The sequence below is a fragment of the Misgurnus anguillicaudatus genome, chromosome 5 (genome assembly GCF_027580225.2).
Source record: "Misgurnus anguillicaudatus chromosome 5, ASM2758022v2, whole genome shotgun sequence".
Classification (NCBI taxonomy): Eukaryota; Metazoa; Chordata; class Actinopteri; order Cypriniformes; family Cobitidae; genus Misgurnus; species Misgurnus anguillicaudatus.
This window is the reverse complement of record NC_073341.2, coordinates 21,706,336-21,726,350: the sequence shown is the minus strand read 5'-3', so window position 1 is coordinate 21,726,350 and position 20,015 is coordinate 21,706,336. Positions and strand designations below refer to the sequence as shown.

General features: G+C 36.5%; 2 protein-coding genes across 4 annotated transcripts in view; one reads left to right on the top strand and one right to left on the bottom strand.

Moving 5' to 3' along the window:
• Positions 1-1,161: 1,161 nt before the first annotated feature.
• LOC129414572 (Rieske domain-containing protein) lies at positions 1,162-5,150 on the bottom strand. Of its 2 annotated transcripts, none has more exons than XM_073867737.1 (4): positions 5,050-5,150; positions 2,925-3,100; positions 2,337-2,371; positions 1,162-2,227 (listed from the first exon to the last, which is right to left on the bottom strand). In XM_073867737.1, the coding sequence occupies exons 1-4, from the start codon at positions 5,133-5,135 to the stop codon at positions 1,952-1,954; spliced, it is 573 nt and encodes a 190-aa protein (XP_073723838.1). In that variant the 5' UTR covers positions 5,136-5,150; the 3' UTR covers positions 1,162-1,951. The 2 variants fall into 2 exon arrangements, with proteins under 2 accessions (XP_073723838.1, XP_055024611.2); XM_055168636.2 differs by lacking the exon at positions 5,050-5,150 and adding an exon at positions 3,384-3,728.
• Positions 5,151-7,510: 2,360 nt separating this feature from the next.
• The window catches only part of ncs1b (neuronal calcium sensor 1b), a 38,572-nt gene continuing 26,067 nt past the window's right edge, over positions 7,511-20,015 (top strand). The window contains exons 1-2 of one of the 2 annotated variants that reach the window (XM_055168854.2): positions 7,511-7,666; positions 10,837-11,811. In XM_055168854.2, the coding sequence (XP_055024829.2) occupies positions 11,748-11,811 (64 nt within the window). In that variant the 5' untranslated portion in view covers positions 7,511-7,666; positions 10,837-11,747. Of the gene's footprint in view, positions 7,667-10,718; positions 10,740-10,836; positions 11,812-20,015 lie in introns of those variants that run through there. The other variant, XM_055168856.2, reaches the window with a different exon arrangement.

The following is a 20,015-nucleotide window of genomic DNA, read 5'->3' as shown; positions in this document are numbered from 1 at the left end:
ATAAATAAATAAATATATAAATATATAAATAAATAAATATATATATATATATATATATATATATATATATATATATATATATATATATATATATATATATACAGTACTGTGCAAAAGTCTTAGGCCATCATGCCACAATTAGATTTGATTATTAAATTTGTATAGTGATCATATGTTATTTCTCAGTCTCTTTATTAGAATACAACCAGAAAATACAGAAAATATGTATGTAATATTAAAAATATGAAAGTATAAGTTAAAAGTTTTTAGGGTAAACTCCCCTTTCACTTGAGCAATAGCAGGCAGCTGCAGGATCTCTTAAACCTAAATAAAATTAAATCCTAATTCTAATCGAATGATTCAGGTCTCCTCAATTATATAGATGTTTATATATAGTCACATATGAAGCAGAATATGTATCTTAGGGAACACCTACAACAACTGTTATGGCCATTTTTTAGTAATTTACATTATTTTGAACACAGAAATAGAAGATTTATTCAATTTAATCATTTTTTTTTTAATTTAAGTGGTCACAATCCATTTCAACCGAAGGTCCAGATTCTATTGGGGTAGGGGCGTGTTTGTTTAGGTGATTTCAAATATCAACATTGGCTTTCAAACATCATGGACTCCGGCTTTAAGCTACATTAAAAAAAAAATTAGAAAAACAAAACAAAAAACTTTTGCTTAAATGTTGCTTAAATAAATTTATTTACCTTAAAAAATTTAGTAAATTGAATGAATAATTTTTTTAGTGTAGCAGCTACTGCTGTGAAATATAGTTACTTTAAACCAGTTTTAACAAGTAATTTGTTATAAAATCATACACTGTAAAAAATACTTTGCTGCCTTAGAAGTTTTTGTTGAATCAACTCGGATTTACAAGTCATGTCAACAGAGATGAGTTGTCACAACTTATAAAATATAGTTGAGAAAAGTCAACGTAATTTTATAAGTTATAACAACTCACCTGTAGTTATAACAACTCATCTCTAGTCAAGATAAATAATAGTAAGTTGAAATGACTTGTAAATCCGAGTTGATTCAACAAACAATTTTAAGGCAGCAAAGTATTTTTTACAGTGTATGGGCTTCACAAGAAGCTATTGTTATGAAAAGGTTTTAGTCATTTTATTTTTAGTGTGTGTGTGTGTGTGTGTGTGTGTTCGAAATGTTTGTGTGTACATTCAATTAGTGAGATTACTCCTCATCAAACCTGCAATCATTTCTATACATTTATACTTTCTGCCCTTTGTCAGCCTTTTTAATCACTGAATAAATATCTTTATGTGTTCACCAGTGTTGATGTGGGATATTATCCATGTTTCTATGTTTAAGCTGCCAGCACTTAAATATCTAACCACTCATATATACAAAAAGATTAGGAAACTATCTCCTTTCACACACTTGTAGTAGTCCATATTTTTCCATGTCTCCTTTGACCCCTCATCCATCAAGCACTCACCTCTCCTTCATATCAGATACTATTATCACTTATTTAAACAACTCTGTAGATAACACATCAGACCTACATCAGTGTCCTGCTCACAAAATTAAAAGCATTAATAGATGCTTGACACAGAGTCTAAGCATGTTAAATCATTATTAACAATTTATTTAACAATTGTGAGGTTATCAGAAACACCATCACCTTGAGACAAAGACTGCTGAAAAGTAAAATAATAATCATAATAATAATGAAACTGCATGTAAGATCCTTAATAGGAATGCTACGTGGTATAAACATTATAAATAATTACATAAAATTAATATAAATAAACTACATTTTACTAAATAAATTACATAAACATAAATATCATTAAAAGCTAACAAACACTGCTTTTTCTGATTACAAATATATATGTTCTATTATTCACATTCAAACCCCTTTGGTCAACCGAGACTGGTGTCCATCTTTAACCTCAAGCCTTTTCCACTGGGGTCACTTTTATTTCTTCATTCCTTCTTTCATAAAAGTGTCTCTGTATTTCTCAGTTTGGTAAAAATCTGAGTCAATGGCCTCTGACGAGTCATTTAAGGTGAGGTAAAGATCTCCATTGGATTCTGTCACTTTGTGGACTCTTTGTTTAATCCCTTTAGAGCACCAGGTTGGTTTCAGAGGCTTCACAAAAGGGTCCACTGCCTGATAGAGTCCCTCACCCTCAGCTAATGTAATTTTATACTTATGCCATGGGCACACTATGCATTTCCGCCCATCAAACTCCTTGTTTAGAGTAAGAGAAAATGTACAAGTTTAATCATTTAATGCATTTGTGGCATAAGGCACCAAGGGTGTGGTAACTGACCTAGTGAAACGCTTCTCAAGAACTTACCTCAATATCTCCTTTGTGCAGAGGACCTCCAGAGTCTGCAACACATAAAAAATAAAAAGCTAAAAGCTTTTTCTTAGTGGCAACACAATATCTTTGTGAATGATTTTCAATATAAAAAGTGATTGTAGACTATATTATTTTAAACCTTTTTCACAATCTTGGGCATGTCAAAGATTGGTAAAAACATTGGCTTTGATACATTTTTAGTTTTTGTGCAGAATCAGATTTTTTCTCCTACATTTAATGTTTTTGCCCCATTGACTTCCATTATAAGAACATTTTTTTTATTTTATTGCAAAGCCATGACATCATATAATCATGCATTCTTGATTGTTGGTGGGTTTTCCTTTTGCAAAGAGGTAAAATTGGTAATTTTTACTGTTGATCACCATGTGGCACCATTAACCCTTTAGTAGTTCTTAATTAAGCTTAATTTCTAGTTTGTACATTGAGTTTTATGGAGTACAACAGCATATTCTCCATACACAGGGTTTTTGTTTGACGAAGCAAAGAAAAGTATACAGGATTTGGATTACATGGATGTGAGCAAATCACCCTGTGTTCCTAAATTTAAGATTCTTAACTCACGGTAGCAGCGAACATCCATGGCATAAAACTCCCCCTGGTGGTAAAGAACGAGAACATCTCTTCCGCAAACTGACTTCACAAGACGTCCAGCTTTGATGTCTTCTTTCTTCCCTATGAAGTAAGAAGGTTTGGATGACGCCATCATCTGTCCATCAGAGTTCATGTTCCCCGTGTAACTTATATTAGTGATTTTAGGCAAACAGAAAAGAGAGAAAAATAATACGTTTATTTAGGCAGTTTTTTGAGAACTAACTAGTGGTTGTCCTGTAAAGAAGTAATTGTAACATCTTATACTGTAAATGTCCGTTTCAATTAGACTAAGTATGCCATAAAATAACCAATTATTCATCAAATTATATTTTCAATTGAATTATGCTTATTATAAAAACACATTTGATAATTGGATGAGGCTCTGTAACTTAGTTGGGTGTTATCCCATAAATAAAGCGATGTTATCACCCAAAAATCAATACGGTGGCTGGCCGTGATGATTTTCAAAAGGTTTCTTCTGTTGCAGTTTAGGAGAGGATAGGACGATGTCTATCTCCTCCAGCAGTCCGGTTTAAATGACATGATTATATCATGGTGTTTTTGTAAACACTCCTTTTTTAAATCAGTTTAGGATAATAAAGACTCGGAATTGAATATATCAGACATAAGCGTTCAAAGACATCGCATATGTCCTTAAATTTCCCCGTAAAGCGTTTTAACAGCTCTTTGTTATCGTTCATGTATCTTGTAAAGTAGTCGAATAAATGTAAACACTGGAAGCCACAAAACAAACTTCATAGTAGTTCCAGTTCATTTCCGGTTTCAAAATAAGAGTTTTCATACTGAGTATGTACAGTAGAGGTAACTAAAGCACATACAAGATCATTATTTCTAAATTGATAGCAAAATAATAGATGGTAATTTAGCAAAATAATAGATGGTAATTTTTCCAAACATAATATAGTTATCATATTGCTGAGTTTGTTTTTGCCAGAAAATTCCAGTTATCCACAAACTGATGTAATCTGATTATTTAGATCTGATATATTTACATGTGTATGTTACTTAAAGTAACAAACCTGCTGTAATTGTTTCGGAGCGGTATTTCAAACCTATTTATGCATACCATGTGCTGCAGTTCAATTTACGTCCTTTAGGTGGTGGTGTTGATAAGCAAAAAATTACAACGTAAAATTACATTGTAAGTGTATTTTAGTTTTTATAAATCCTCAAGCATATATTATCTCTCTAGTGTTTTTATGTTATATAACAAAATTAATTAGATTTTCTTTCCATACAAGCCAAATGTAAGAAAGTATAAGAGTTTCGCATTGTATGTCAATAGCAGTGTAAAATAGCAGAGCAGCGAGTGGACAATCTGGTACTGCTGGTAGCCTATAAAGAAGTGAACAGCTTTAGATACTTAAAATTGGAACATAAATTATAATTGAAATCCTAAAAAACTTCTGAAAGCAATTTTAGACCAAAGCCCTTATATTTTGTTTCAATTGAGATTGATTTTTTTTCAATTCCAAAATCTAACCAGTCAACATATATTTATTTGTACACATGTAACATGAGCAAGAAAAAAAGGAGCAAACCTACTTCAATTAAAAAGGTACCTGTTATTTATTATGGTTACATTTAAAAATCATTTGCACAAAAGCAGATGCAGTGTTGTATTGAAACTTGAATGAGCTAAAGACATTTGTACCCGAACATTATGATGCAATTTAATATATTCTACAGTAAAACATCTTGAGGATATCAGTACTATTCAATTTTGGAGTGTTTAGAGGAAAACCATGTAGTCTAATACTGACAGAAGGGGGCCCATGGAGATGCCAAGCAATGTGCATGTTTAGCACACTGGCAGCTGATTCCCGGCCCCTTAGCCATCTGTTATTGGCTATATCAAGCTCCCAGTTTCACATGATCAAGAGAATTTTTAGGCATTGCGCTTATTAACAGAAGTACCCGATATCTATTTGTTTGCCATTCGAGCACACAGTTGCCATGTTTCATCGAAAATTGCTTTTGGTGTTTTTTATATTAAACACACTTTGAAGCCTGTATGATGAGTTCTGATAAAGGCATTGGCAAATACAGAACTGAAAATCCCATTTCTACATACTTGTATTTCTCAGGGTTGTTCACACAGCAAGGGGTACCAATAATTCCTGTTTCCACTTCCGCTGCTCTCTGATGTAAATAAAACATGCTTTATTCCCATGACACAAGTAGCTGTTAAAAACAACATTTGTTGCTTGTGTAAGAATCTGGGTTAAGGCATTCTTCTCAATAAGACACTGTTTACGTTTAAAAAAACAGGGAGATCCACCACCAATCCATTCCCACACATGCAACCTCCCCAGCCAATACTGGTCTGCTGTTAAAAACATACAATTTTCTAAATGGTGGAAGCAAATGTTTGTAACTCATGAAGGAAATAACAAACAACCTAACAGACAAGGCAGATGATGTTACCACATGTTGTTTGTCTACTTAAAAAGGTTATCACTTCATTATTTCATCACTTTTGTAAATATGCAATTTCGTAATGATTAGATTGCTGATGTACATAATACCCATCTTCCAGACAAAACATCTGTTTTGCACTGTGTTAGAAATCCAAACATTATTTTACATTGAAAACATTTATAACATTTGAATTATAGTGAAAAAAGTCTTTATAATTATTTTAATATTCTCTGACAATAAAAAAAAACATTATTTTCCACATACCGTACATTTCTGAAGCTCCAGATTTCCCTCTCTTGGCTGAAACACACTGATTTTGTACAAAATTCATCTATTTGAAAAGCTCTGTGTCCCTGATTGGTCAGCCAATCTGTACGTTGTGATTGGCCCGAATATCTCCGACGTCAAATGAAATGTGACGCTTCTTACCATGTTTGAAAGATTTGGTAACAATGCAATACTAACAGGAGTTAACTTACAGACTGTGAGTCCAAGCGGGAGGAATTATGATAATGTCGGTCTTGTCTACATCACCAATCCCAGAAGTAAACTGTTGCCTACAATCCGTCTGTTTGTTGTAGTCCAAGAAAAGAGATTTACGTTGGAAGTGATAACTCGCGTCATCATCGTTTACTTTGGGGTATTTTGTATATTGTTAACACGTACTAATCAGGGCTTGACACTAACACCCGCCAAATGCGGGTAGATTTCGGCTGTGGCGGGTAAGACAGCCAATTCCTCTAGCCACTTTGGCAGGTTGAATATCATTTTTTTATTGTAGTTTTCTTAAAAGTTATGGGAAATGATAAACAATGTGCAATACGACACTGAGAAACTACAACTCCCATTAGCACTCTGCACCCAGCGCAATGCACAGAGACAGTTTGTTGAGACGCACGAGTGATCAGCGGAGCGTTGCGGACCAAAGCGCCACCTTCCAGAGAGCGCGCGAGAGCTAATGTATTTGCAAACGCACAAGAGGACGCAGTCTGAGCCCATACACACTTCGGGAAAGATAAAACAATTGCATGGAAGTGATTTGAAGAGATATACATTTCGTGCACACTCTCAGGGCAAGAGCAGAGAGAAATTCAGCGCATACTTGAATCCACACGACATCAAAGGAAACCCGCCAGCTGAGAGGTTCGCGCATCATTTTAATGTAGGCTACTTTGGGCAACAATTTTGTCATTAAAAGTCTTAGATCACTTTTAACAGAAACCATGATCAAGCTTATAAAATACAATCTGCATAAACAAGTTGACATTAAAATTCATGCCTACATTTCTTGACAGTATTTACTGCTGTTGTTAATAAATATTTAAAGTGGTTGCCGAGGGGTTTTGTGTTTATCTTTTCAGTTAATCTTGTACACCCCTGCTCCACTTTTAATATACTCAAAGTTGATCCATTTATGCCTTACTAGCATGCTTTTCATGCACCTAAATATATGATATGATATATACTGATATACCTGGTATATACCAGCTAATAAATGTTGTCTTATTTTGGGTGGTCAGACTGCATTTAAATTTCAATCTGCGTCTAATTTAGCTAAACCAAGTACATTTGCTCGAATTAAAAAGACATTTAAGGATGCCAAAGTCAAGTTTAATCATATACGTTTTATTTTACCAGCAACAAAATTGTGGCCAGTGAAAATGCTAAGTGGCTAGTAACTTTGGAAAACAACTAGCCACTTTGGCTGGTGAGCAAAAAACTTAATGTCAAGCCCTGGTACTAATACACACTTACACACCACAGGAAATGTAAAAATGTGAATCAGACAATAGGTGCTCTTTAATTAAATCTATTGACAAACGTTAAAACTTGAGAAGTTAATTTTTTGCCCAATGGCAGTTATGTTTTCTTTTTTTTTATTAAGCATAAACTCACTTCACTTTATTTGGTTTTGTTTAGAAATTAGACTTTCTTTTACTTTTAAGTAAGTATATTTTTAGATATTTATTTTAGATATTTTTAGATATTTAAGAATTTTTAGATAGCGTAGTTGTACTGAAAAAGACCAAAATACTGAGTCAGATCTTTTTTTTTGCAGTGTAAACAAGTATAATTTAGGTAAATACACCCAAAAGAAACTTAAGGGTTAATGTCAGAGCGATGAATGTAGTTTGTTCAGCCGCTAGAGAGTCTGTGAGAGAGCAGCGTCGTCTGAATGAACTCTCTGTTACAGACTCGCCGACAACCCCAAACACAACCTGAAAGACGATATGTGCTTTTCAAAACAACGCTAAGTAGACTACGACAGGGTAAGTGACATAACACGATGACTTTCATTCACAAACCGTACGTTTTAACAAAAGACATCAGAGAAAGGGATTTTTTAACAGTGTGACACGTAGCGTGATGGCATGCCCTTACAGTAACGCCATGCCGGTAGAGTTCCTATGGATACAGTCAACTGTTCAGTTTCACAGCGCTTTTAAACTGAAAGTACTTGATGAAATCTGTAGAGAGATGTATCTATAGTGTCCTGTACGATTACTTTAATAAAAGCGGTCCCGGAGACACCCTCCTTAATAAAATATGCTATTGCGTAATCGTGTTAACAGACGTAATTTAGTTATTTAGGTGTAGTTAGCCTTATGTTCAAACGAGACTTGGTGATAGCGGTACTGCAAGTTACCATGGTAACCTAAGTTTCTAATGAGCTACAATTATTGTTACGGGCTAAAAATAGCTGTAAATCATAGTAAGACGTGTTATTGTATATTTTTTAATATGGCAATACCTATATACTCCTCCTCTTAAAGATACAAATACTTTAATGCATCCACCATTAATTGCATTTGCAGGCAGTGAACACACATTTTGCACAGTTAAAATGATAGCAGGGAGATATTAGCCTTGGTGCTTACAATGAGACTATAATGTAATATTTAGTCTGATAACTTGTTATAAATGTTCTCTGAATTATGCTGTATGTTATGTCTGATTCTGCACATTCTCCCAGAATGCTTTGCTGTGTGCTGATAACAAGATCAGAGAAGGATTTGTTTTTCATTTAGCCCCACAGTTATCTATACCAAGGGAATGTTATTATCCTAGCTTTAAAGGGGACATGTTTGAGTGCTATAATTGGGTCCCCCAGTGCTTGTATAAACTTGGAAAATGTGAAAAAGAACAACCCAGCAACTTAGTTTTGGTAAACCATTCTCTGCAAGCATGCGAAAAAATATGTCATTGAAATATGGCTCCCTTTGTGATGTCATACCGCCCCTTAATCTGCATTATCCAATAGGGATGCACAGAATATTCTGAATTTTCGGCCGAAAATGGCCCAAAAGAGCATTTTTTTGTTTTTTGGTCGAAAGACTTTTATCACCGAAACAATACGGGCAAAATGTTTGTGATGACACAAACAGAAACCGTGACCTGCACGTGCTTGTCTGAAGCAACATGTCTGCGGTGTGGATGTATTTAACCGCAAAAAGGCGCTAAAGTGAGCAGCTTTCTGTACGCACAGAGCACTGATCTATATAAATGACTGGATTGCGCATAGAACGCCTAATGTAACCAGGGGGGCAGGGTTTCATATTTTATTGAAGCTTCCCTGGACGCCGCCATTGCTTAGCGAACAACCATCTGCTGTTAGCATCCAATTGACTCCCATTCATTTTGGCGTCACTTTGACAGCGAATAACTGAGGCGTTTAAAGACTCCATTTGTCCATTAATTATTTCTAAATAAACACGAAAATGTATAAAAGGCTTCATTACCATGTATCTTACGTTATGGCCCAGTAGAATCCGTTTTTGTAAATATAGGCTAACGATTGCGTAATAACCTGCGACTTTCTGTCGCACAGTAGAGAAATTACCGTATGGAATGGGAGAGAAGCTCACAGGCAATCTTTTCATGACTATGAGGCAATCGGGTGGACGTGAAGGCATAAAGTCAAGGGAGAATATTAATCAGAATACTAACCAAAATTTGCTCCTGTTCACACTCGCCGTCTCTGCAAGATTCGGTGGGTGATTCAGATTTCCGTGGCATGGCTATTAGAAGATTTACAATTGTCAGACAGGTTGCTCACATGACATCTACGTCATTAAGCTCAGTTTGAGTCTGCGCAGTACGCTCGACACCCAGCAAGTGCGTGCTTCTAATTGACTTCACTTGTCTCTGTTGAATCCAAGGGGGTCGCTGTGTCCATTTCTTTTACTGTCTATGAACGTAACAGCGTGAGGTGAAGCCAGCACAGAGTTCGAGCGGCCATCTTGGTATACCCAACTGGCAGAGAGCGTCATTGACTTCCCTTCAAAAACATGATCTAATTTCACCCGCTTTACAGCGTATCAGTCACACAAGGTTAATTTTTAGGATGTGTACTTCAATTAATAGTTAATTCTGGTGTTATTTGCAATGTTTATGTTTTAATCGGGCAGGATAATGGATTTATAAAAAAACGTTAAGGTGAGTGTGTCTGCTGCGTTCTGTTAATGACACGGTTATAAATAACGTTTTTTTGACATTAAGCTGCACGGTCAGCGTTATTTCTCTGAATAAGTATAAAGATAACAATTGGTCATTAATACTATATGCTGCAGTCAGTCCGATGATCTGATACTGTAACAAAGATAAATGTATAATAACTGATTAAAAAGCTAAATGTACAACTTTCAGTAAATAACTATATACATGCTTAGGACGTTTGCGTTGTAATAATGTAGAGAGAGACTTCAGATATAAAATCAGAGACTAGTAAAGTGATGTTTTATTATTAAAATCTGATCGCGTCCATTGATTTAATAGAACGTTTGGGTATACCAACATGGCGGCGCGGTGGCTTCAAAGTTGTGACGTCATGCGCAATCCAGTCATTTATATAGATCAGTGGCACAGAGGCATATACGGTTGAATGTGCCCGGTCCAGACGTGTATGTTAACAGCAATTATAGCAATTTTAACATGCTTTAATAAATTATTTGTCTATATGACATTTTGAGCTAGAACATCACATACGTACTTTTGGGACACCAAAGATAGATTTGACATCTTAAAAAGTCTTGTGAAATGTCCCATTTGTTTAGCTGGATATATATTCATAGTTTGGGCTTCCAGAACAAGCTCCATTTATTGTTTGATCCTTGTCTGGCAACAAAGTTTGTGAATAGTTAAATCTAAGTAAACTCTATGCAAACCAAATGAAGAATTCTTGTAATACAACTTGATTAATTCAGTTTGACCCCACATCTGAGCATATCGATCCACTTGCAGTGCTGGCAAGAGAACGGTGTATCGTGCCAGCCGTATGCAGAGAGCAAAATCATTCTCATGAAAGTCAAGTGTGAGAGATATCTGCATGGAGGAGAGTGTTTGGTCAGCGGTTTCCCCTCGTCCCTCAATGGCTCTATCAAGATTAAAGGCGTTGTTATCTTTAAATGCAGTCTAACCTCATTGCTGTTTGTGTCCACAGTGTTTGGAGGTTACTCTGGACAACCAGACCTTGGCAAACAGGAGTTGCCTGAAGATAAGCAGACAGCAGTTACCAAGAGAGGATGAATGTCTTATGTCTGCTCTGAAGAGGCATAGGAAAGAGTGCCGACTGTGACACTTGGAAAATTGATTACCGTAACCGGCTTCCACATTTCGCCTGATGCGATCAGTGGTGGTGATGCCGAGCAGCCCTGTTCACAGAGTCCAGATGATAGAGGATCCGGCCTTTTTCTCATCTTCTCCACTTTAAAACGCCATCATTAGTCACTGTCATTGCTCTGTGCTATTGCAGATTGTGTCACCTTTTACCAGAAACACTGCAACTTTTTCGTAGTGCCTACAACAAGGAGCACCTCATTTCGGCTACCAAGACGACAAAAGAGAGTCACTCAGTGCTCGCAAGGCAGAGGCAGGGAGGGAGCAGAAGGAGTCAGAGAAAAAGAGACGAGCAGGGTGGGTGGAGAGGCTCAGATTGAATTGGCGCTCAAGTGCGAGTGAGCAGGCGAGCACTCAGAAGCAGCAAATAAGTGTCTATAGTAACCAGTGGCACTCTGAAAAGACCTTTCAAAGCCACGGTCAGCCTCTTAGTCTTGTACAGAACGAATGGCTTTTATTTGATGAGGAGCAACAGTTCAAAAGTACTGATCGGAGGCAGACGTAATTGAAGATGGATTTTTAAGAGAGCAGGAGTAGTTGATACAAAGGCCCTGGAAGTAACGCAATGGATGGATTTCCTTGGATTTGTTGTCACTGCTGATCTGTTCATCACTTTGTTGCCGTGGCTGAGATTTTCTGTTTAAGGGGAAGCCACCTTTTAAAGATACTGGTAAGGGTCACTTCCAAACTGGAACCTGCAAGCTTTCTTGAGCAGGTCAAAGTTAAGTGGAGAGCATGGGGAAGTCGAACAGCAAGCTCAAACCAGAGGTGGTGGAGGAATTGACCAGGAAGACATATTGTAAGTAATGATACTTTTTGTATTTATTTACAGTACTGTTAATAAGTGTTACTCATTGATTTTCACCTTCTTTTAGCTTTTATATAAACCGCCATATAGGTGATTAAAAAGCTCCTGCATGCACTAATTAATAATTAACAAGTGTGAGCTAGTTGTTTCGAAGACAGAACATGTAAAGAAACATCATTCAACATCCATACACATTTTGATAGAAAATCTTGATTTCCCTGCCATCACAAATTGTGATTAGCCGAAGCCTGGAAGTGGACCTAATCAGAATGTTTTTAAAGCCCTCCAATTGGGACTCGAGCTTTATGAATATGCAAATAGGCAGGTCTTGAGATCTGCAATCAGACTGGTGGTTGCCCAGAGAGATATCTGAAAGTGGCTTGCTCTCTGCCAGTGAAGGAGACTGGGTTTCCATGGAAGCGAAAGCTATATATGAAAAGGCATGAGCTAGGTCTCTATTCTTACACTAGTACACAGTACAACAGTATCTGGAAATGCTTAAGGCACAAATCACTTTAGGCCATTACATAACTATAGAACATATCATATAGAGAGTGAATTTCTCAAAATTTCTGAGGGAGGGGGGCTTTCTGCATCCATAGATATAAAATATGTCCCCAACTGGAGTCCCCGGGTCAGAGGATTATTTAATAATTGTGACAGCTCTAATATCTAATTTGGTCACTATACTGTAAGGTTATTCAAAAAATTAAATATACTCCCCTTTTTTAAATTAAGAAATCATCAGACCCTTAAAAACAAGCCAAGGCACTGCAAGTAAATAGTGTTTTTCCTAATGCACACTGAACGCTGTAGGCAGTGCTGTTTTTTGGAAGCATGCAAATATAAAATGAGAGCTGACAGCGAATGGCTTCCTAATAACTGTGTGTGCGGTGTGCTGAGCTCTGTGGTGGGTGCTGCATGGAAAAGCATTGGGCAGGAAATTACAGCATGGAGGAAAATGTGCCTCCGTGCTGGGATGGGCTCCATCATTCGGGCCCTCCATCATTACTTTCTTTCTTTCTTTCTTTCCTTATTTCTTTTTTATGTTCTGTCTCAATCTCTCTCTTCCATATAATTGCTTCTTTGTGAGCATAAGAAGGAAATACTATAATTAATGTCTTATCAGTTCTGCCTTGCAGTGAAGGACATTGTATTTCTCTTTCTATACATGTAGCACTCTACCTCCCGCTCTCTCTCTCTCTCTCTCTCTCTCTTTTGTCAGCAGTCCCTTATCTTCCCTCCTTTGTTGTTTTTTCCTTGTCCCCATTTGTTATCTTAATCAGTTGCTCCTTCTTTTATTGCGGCATGTCTTTCAACTCTTCATGAGCTCGTAGCGTGTAGCCAAAAAGTATTTATTTAACAGTCGCATATTTTTAGGTGCGCCCTGCCAGGTCTATTTTCTGTTATGTCTATTTAAGGTGCGTTTGAAGTGTAATGCTGAAAATTACAATCAGCTTTTTTATAAATTTGTTCTTATGCACCTGACCAGGAACAATGTATTGTGAGAAAAAGTCATTTGTTTTACAACACTGCCATTGAGATATTGTCATTTGTTAAATGTTAAATTTGGACAGGTTTGGTTAAGATGGTTTGTTTGGTTTATATTGTCTCTCAGTCATTTCTCTTTATAAATTATTTTTTTTAAACAAGCAAGAATGCTGCTGTACTCAAAGCATGTGACCACAGGTAATCATATCCTGCTGATATGAAATGCTGATATTATTGTTTTTAGGAGCAAAAAATTTAACCTTGATATCTTTACTAAGTTCATGACAAAGGTTGAACTCAGTGTGAAATGAATGAGTGGATTTCACAGACGGGGTATACATTTGCTATCCCTTAAAGGAAAACACCACCGTTTTCAATATTTTACTATGTTTGTACCTCAACCTAGACAAATTAATACATATCTATCTTTTTTAATGCTTGCACTTTTAATCTTTGTACAGCGCTTTGTGAATGTGTTAGCATTTAGTCTAGCCCCATTCATTCCAATGGTTCCAAACAGGGATGAATTTAGAAGCCACCAAACACTTCCATGTTTTCCCTATTTAAAGACTGTTACATGAGTAGTTACACGAGTAAGTATGGTGGCACAAAATTAGGGATGCACCGAATCCAGGATTCGGATTCGGCCTAATACTGGGCTTTTTGACGGGGTTCGGGTTCGGCCGAATCCTAGATTTTTTTTCCACCGAACCGAACCCGGCTTGCGCTATGCTGGTCGATGTCACGCGGCCGTTGATTACACACATCGGGTGCTGACGTGGAGATGAGCTTTTAATTTCGGTGAGCCTTAGGGGCTGGACACACCAAAACTTTTAAACACGGCTGAAAACGCCTTGAGGACGCCAAATGCCAGCTGTTTTTCAGCCGAGCGCTTGGTCGCAGTGATGCTTCAGCTGTGAGCCGGTTGGTTGCTGTGGTAATGTCCCGCCCCTCCTCCACTGTAATTGGACGGCCGTGTGAAGACTGTGACATTGACGAGCGGAGCTTCTAACTCAAAGTATATAGTTTTCAGCGTGGAGCTGCTTGCTTATTGGAAAAACGAGCGTGTCGCAACGCATCGCTTTTATTATGCATAGGCTTATGGTAATTGTCAAAATAGTTTTCCAACTTGTCATCCTGGCATAATGTACAGTTAAAATTAAATAAAATGAAAACTACACTGCTGTGGATGTTGTTTACTTCATTAATGTGCTTTACTGTGTTAATGGAATAAGGATGCGACTAGGATTCGGTATTCGGTTTCGGATTCGGCCGAATCTTAAACGGTGGATTCGGGATTCGGCCGAACCTAAAAAATCTGGATTCGGTGCATCCCTACACAAAATAAAACTTTTGTTTGGAGCCATAGGAATGAATGGGGGTAGGCTAAATGCCAACACATCCAATAAGCGCTGTACAAAGATTAAAAGTGCATGCATTGAAAAAAGATAGGTATGTATTAATTCATATCATTTGATGTAAGAAGAAAGTAAAATATTTAAAAAGGGTGGTGTTTTCCTTTAAATCATAAAGGGGCGGTTTCCAGGACCAGGATTAGCTTAATCCAGGACTAGGCCTTAGTTTAATTAGGAAATATAACTAGTTTTAACAAACATGCCTTACTAAAAACATTACCTGTGTGCATTTTGGGGTAAAACAAAGGGCACTGATGTATTTTAGGATATGTAAGTGCAAGTTGTTTTCAGTTTGGAGAGCTCTTAAAAGTGTTTAAGTCTAGGACTAGTCTAATCCCTGTCCGGGAAACCGCCCCAAAATATCATAAAATATCTGACTTTTTTCATGTTTAAGTGCTATACTTGGGTCCCCAGTGCATCTATTAACCTAGAAAATGTGAAAAACATCAACCCATTAACTTAGTTTTAGTAAACCATTCTCTGTAAGAATGTGAAAAAATGGATCATTGAAATTTGGCTCCCCTTGTGATGTCAGAAGGGGATCTTATTATATTAATAGATCATCTCATTTGCATTTTTAAGTGGCACATTTTGCTCACACCTACAAAGTCGCAATTTTGACATGTTATAATAAATCATCTATATGATATTTTGAGCTAAAACTTCAACTACATACTCTGGGGACACCAAAGATTTATTTAACATCTTAAAAAAGTCTTGTGAAATGTCTGCTTAATGTTACTGGTTTGATTCAATCTGCCACAACCAGTATGCGTTCATGTGAATTAAAGGGTGGTTTAACTTGTTTTACAGCTGTGGAGGATGTACTGTTGTACAGTATGTGTTTATTTCTTATGAGTGGGCTACATGATTGAGTTTCACATGTGGAGCAAAGGGAAGCGTGCATGAACGCACACTATGTAGGCAGAAGGATCCAAGTCCTTAGTGTTCTGTATTGCTGAGAAGATCTTGAACAAAAGCTTCTCATCCAGCGCACTGGCTCGCCTATTCAGAGTGCAATGAAACCGATTTGCCATGCCATTTAACTAAAATATGGGGAATTTCTCAACTGCCATTATGTAACAGTGGCATTTTCATTTTAATAGCAATCGTTGAATTGTATAATAGAGGTCATATCTCTTCAGTATTGATCGAAGCTACTCTAGAAGCTCTCTAGTGAATTGTAGCTTCAAAGCATTGGACATTGAAGGCCTCAATGATTTAATAAGGCGAATTCAAATGAAATGCTTATAGCCTTGCCAGTTCAGTGACATAACTAATGTGTGAAGTATTTGGCTACAAGTGCGATTTTTTTTATTGAATATTTTCCACTTTGAGCAGATGAGAAACACAAAAGTTGTGCCATTTTTATTATTTTTACATTTAGCAGATTGGCATGCAGAATTGACATTTTAGGTTCCTATCGAAGTGCTGGTGGCCATATAAATGTAATAAATGTAATACAGTCATTTTGTATTTTCAGTACAGGTTGAAGTCAATTTGTTAGTTAGTCACTGTCTCACTATCTGGAAAGGTCCATAATTTCCCACGTCATGCCTTAGTAAATCACTTTTACCAAAGCTTGAAGTTCAAATGATTTGTTTATCCCTGATCCCGCCTCTACAATGATTTCCGGTGCCTTTGCAATGGGCCGCAACACAGTATCTAAAAAATCTCCAGTGTGTGGTTTCAACAATTTGTGGTACTTGTACAAACATAGCTTGGCTCCAGAAACAAATCAAAGAATTAACTCAATGTTAGATGTGTTGTTGCCATTTAACAACGGGATTTCTTTCAAGCAGACAATTGAGAAATTCAACCTGATGCTGTTCTGCATACTTACATATTAGATACAAGAGATCTGATTGTCTTATCGTCGTCATCAGTTTTAGTAAAAAATTGCGAACTTTAAAGAAGTAGTCCATATTTAGCCCATATTTTAGTCACCGTCAAGCCATCCTATGTGTATATGATTTTTTTCTTTCAGCCATCACCTTTTTGAGTTATGTTAAATTATACCCTGGCTCTTTTTAGCTTTATAATGGCATATAGTGCTACATTTTTAAAGCTCCAAAAACTGTATCCATTCATCAAAAACAAATCCGTACAGCTTTGAAAATGGGGCACTATCCAATGCCATTATAGATATAAAAAGATTTACTATTTAATATTTAATTTAATATATAATGCTGACTGTGTTAAAGAAGAAAGTCATATACACCTAGGACTACTTTTCAATTCTGGGTGAACTATTCATTAAATGTACATTCCATTTTTTGAAAAAATGCTAATTTTCCAGCTCCCCTCCCATTTGTTTTTTACAGTTTTGGAATTCATTCAACCGATCCCCGGGTATGTAGTACCACTTTTAGCATAGATTAGCATAGGCGTAATAATCAAAGACTTTGCTGCCGTAACATAGAGGCAGCAGGCGTAGTGATGTTACGTAATGCCCTGCTATTGAAAGTAACCAAGAGGACTATTTTCGGGCAGTGTGTAATATCATTGCGCCTCCTGCAGCCATGTTACGGCAGCAAAGTTATTGATTATTACGCCAGAATGAGAGTATAGTTCCTAGCTATATCGGCCTAGATAATCGCACTTTTTAATTTTCAGTCGGTCTTAGTACACGATGTAACTACAGAAGAGTCAAGTTTTAAATAGGAAAAATATCCAAACTCTTTGGATATTTTTTAGCGTGATGCTAATGGTCTAATCAGATTCAATGGATTATGCTAAGCTATGCTAAAAGTGGTACTGCCAGACCCGTAGATCAGCTAAATGGATTCCAAAACGGTAAAAATCAAATGTTTAACTCTAGGGGAGCTGGAAAATAAGCATTTTTTTTTAAAAAAGTGGTGTCACTTTAAGCATCATTTATCATTTTATATGTCAACAATGTGAATGGTGCCCTTAAAATGCGGCCAAATCTGTTGGCAATTTAAGTTGTAACTTTATTGTTCTGCATTGCTGTAATATGCAAGTTCTGCATTGTGTTTACAAAGCCATTTGATGAATTGTTATGCAAACATGTACATGTTTCGGAGTTAGTCACAAAGTCTTCGAGTTGACCTAAGTACTCCATGTGAGCAGTTGAAAAAGTTTGTTGTCTGATCGTGATTATCTCTGTGGAAAGAAATGTTGTCAAATTGGGCAGATGCTGATATGAACTCCCTATCCGAGATAATAGCTGACAGACTGCTTGAACAGTTAGACATTTTTTCTACTTATGACAACTATAGTAACTATAGCCTCCCCTGGGAAAGAAACAGCACATCTGTTAAGAGGTGCTGATGTGTAAATGGTAGCCATTTGGAAAGCTGTTGTATTAACGTGTGAGTAACAGATGTGGAAAAGGTAATTTAGCAATTTTACTGCAATTTAACAGGGTTCGTGTGTGAAAGTGGTTATTAACTGGCTGGACACAACCACCAACAATCTACACTAATTGACAAACAGGGCACACATGGACACAGTTAGAACAGGGTAAACAAAAACAAGAATTTTCACAAACTTGAAACTTGATTTTTTTTTAGGTTTGGTGTTAATTAAATTAAATTTTCGATTCAATTTTATTTATATAGTGCTTTTCACGATTGTTTAATTGTTTCAAAGCAGCTTTACATGAATGCAGGAGAAAACACAGAAAAATCAGTGGACAACATAAGAAGCAGAATACAGGGTATTAAACTAAGTTAAACCCTATTAATAGCGTAGCGTAGTAATAATATAATAATGAAACCAGGGTTTCCCGCTGAAAATGTGGTAGGGTTGGGCGAGTAGGCGTGGCCGGGGAGGCGTGGCAATCAAAGGGGCGGCGTACACGTCTTGATGAAAATATTTTTATTTAAAACAATCAAATAAAACTTAATTTTGAAGAAACTATGACAGAAAATGAACACATACTAGATATTATTAATTAATTAAATGTTTTTACCTCTAACAGGAATAGCTGCGTGATGAAGTTAAACTAAAGGGTTAATAAACACAAACTAAAGCAGATGTTGTATAGAACGTCTGGTGAACGATGATAGATAGCGCGAAGATTGTAAAATCTGATTATTTCCCACTATTAATTACATTATCTTAAAGGAGTGGAACTACTGTTGTATGTAAATGCACATAAATAACGTGAGCAAGAGTGCTCAACAATTATATCGAATAAACAGGCACGTGCAACCTAGCTAGCAGGTTGCTTAAACAACAAAAATGACCAGCTAACTTACTTTAAATTTGCAAGATCTATAAACTAATACAATAACAGGCTTAAATAAACCCAAAACATAAGTCCACTTACAGTTCTCACGGACACGCGTTTTATCAACTGGCTATCCTCCAGACAGTGATGGACCATTTCGGCCGTGTGGAGCGGATGCACGCTTGCGGTGTGAAGCGCGCCCGCGCTATTTAGTCAGGAGGAAAAAGTCTTAGGAAGAAAAAAAAACCTTGAGAGAGAGCCAGAAATAGCTGATTCTATAGAGAATATACTATATAATACTATTTTATACAATTTTATGGAAATTAAAACATTTAAAATATTATAACATTATATATGTATTATACACAAATAATATTATACACAAATATATATAACATTATATATATTTTACACAAATAAACATTATATATATTATACACAGAATATGTACATTTCACCTTTAAAGCTTCTTTAAAGGTATTTGTTACTGAAACTTGCAGAACATTATGATAGTGCTTATTCCTGTAGCTCAATTGGTAGAGCATTGCATTGCAGGTCAAAAGTCATGGGTTTTGTTACTGCCTTTTGTTCACACAGGATGCATTCTGGAAATGTTGCGGCAAAGTTATTAGGTCCTCTTTACGGGAGTGATCCCAGAATCAGTTACAGGACATGTTTGTGTTTACACAGAAGGAACACTGGCAATTTTATGGGACTTTTCCCGGATCACCATGCTGTGTGAATGAGGTTTTAGTCACCTTTACGGGAGCGATCCCAGAATCATGTTTGCGTTCACCCAGAAGACACACTAGCAATTTAAAGGCAATTTTCTAGGATCAGTGTGCTGTGCGAAATGGAATATACTGATATAAGAAATGCATAGCTTGATTCCACTGCCCATCGCTTTGCATAAATCTAAATGCAATACAGACGGTTTTAGGTTATGAAACATTTTAGAACTTTGGATGCAAGTTTATCAGCAATGAAAAAACCTTGCAGCTTTCAGCTCACATGTTCACTCCTACACAATCTGTTATTTGAAGAGGAGTTTTCTCTAAACTCCCCGCTCTCTCTCTCTCTCTCTCTCCTCA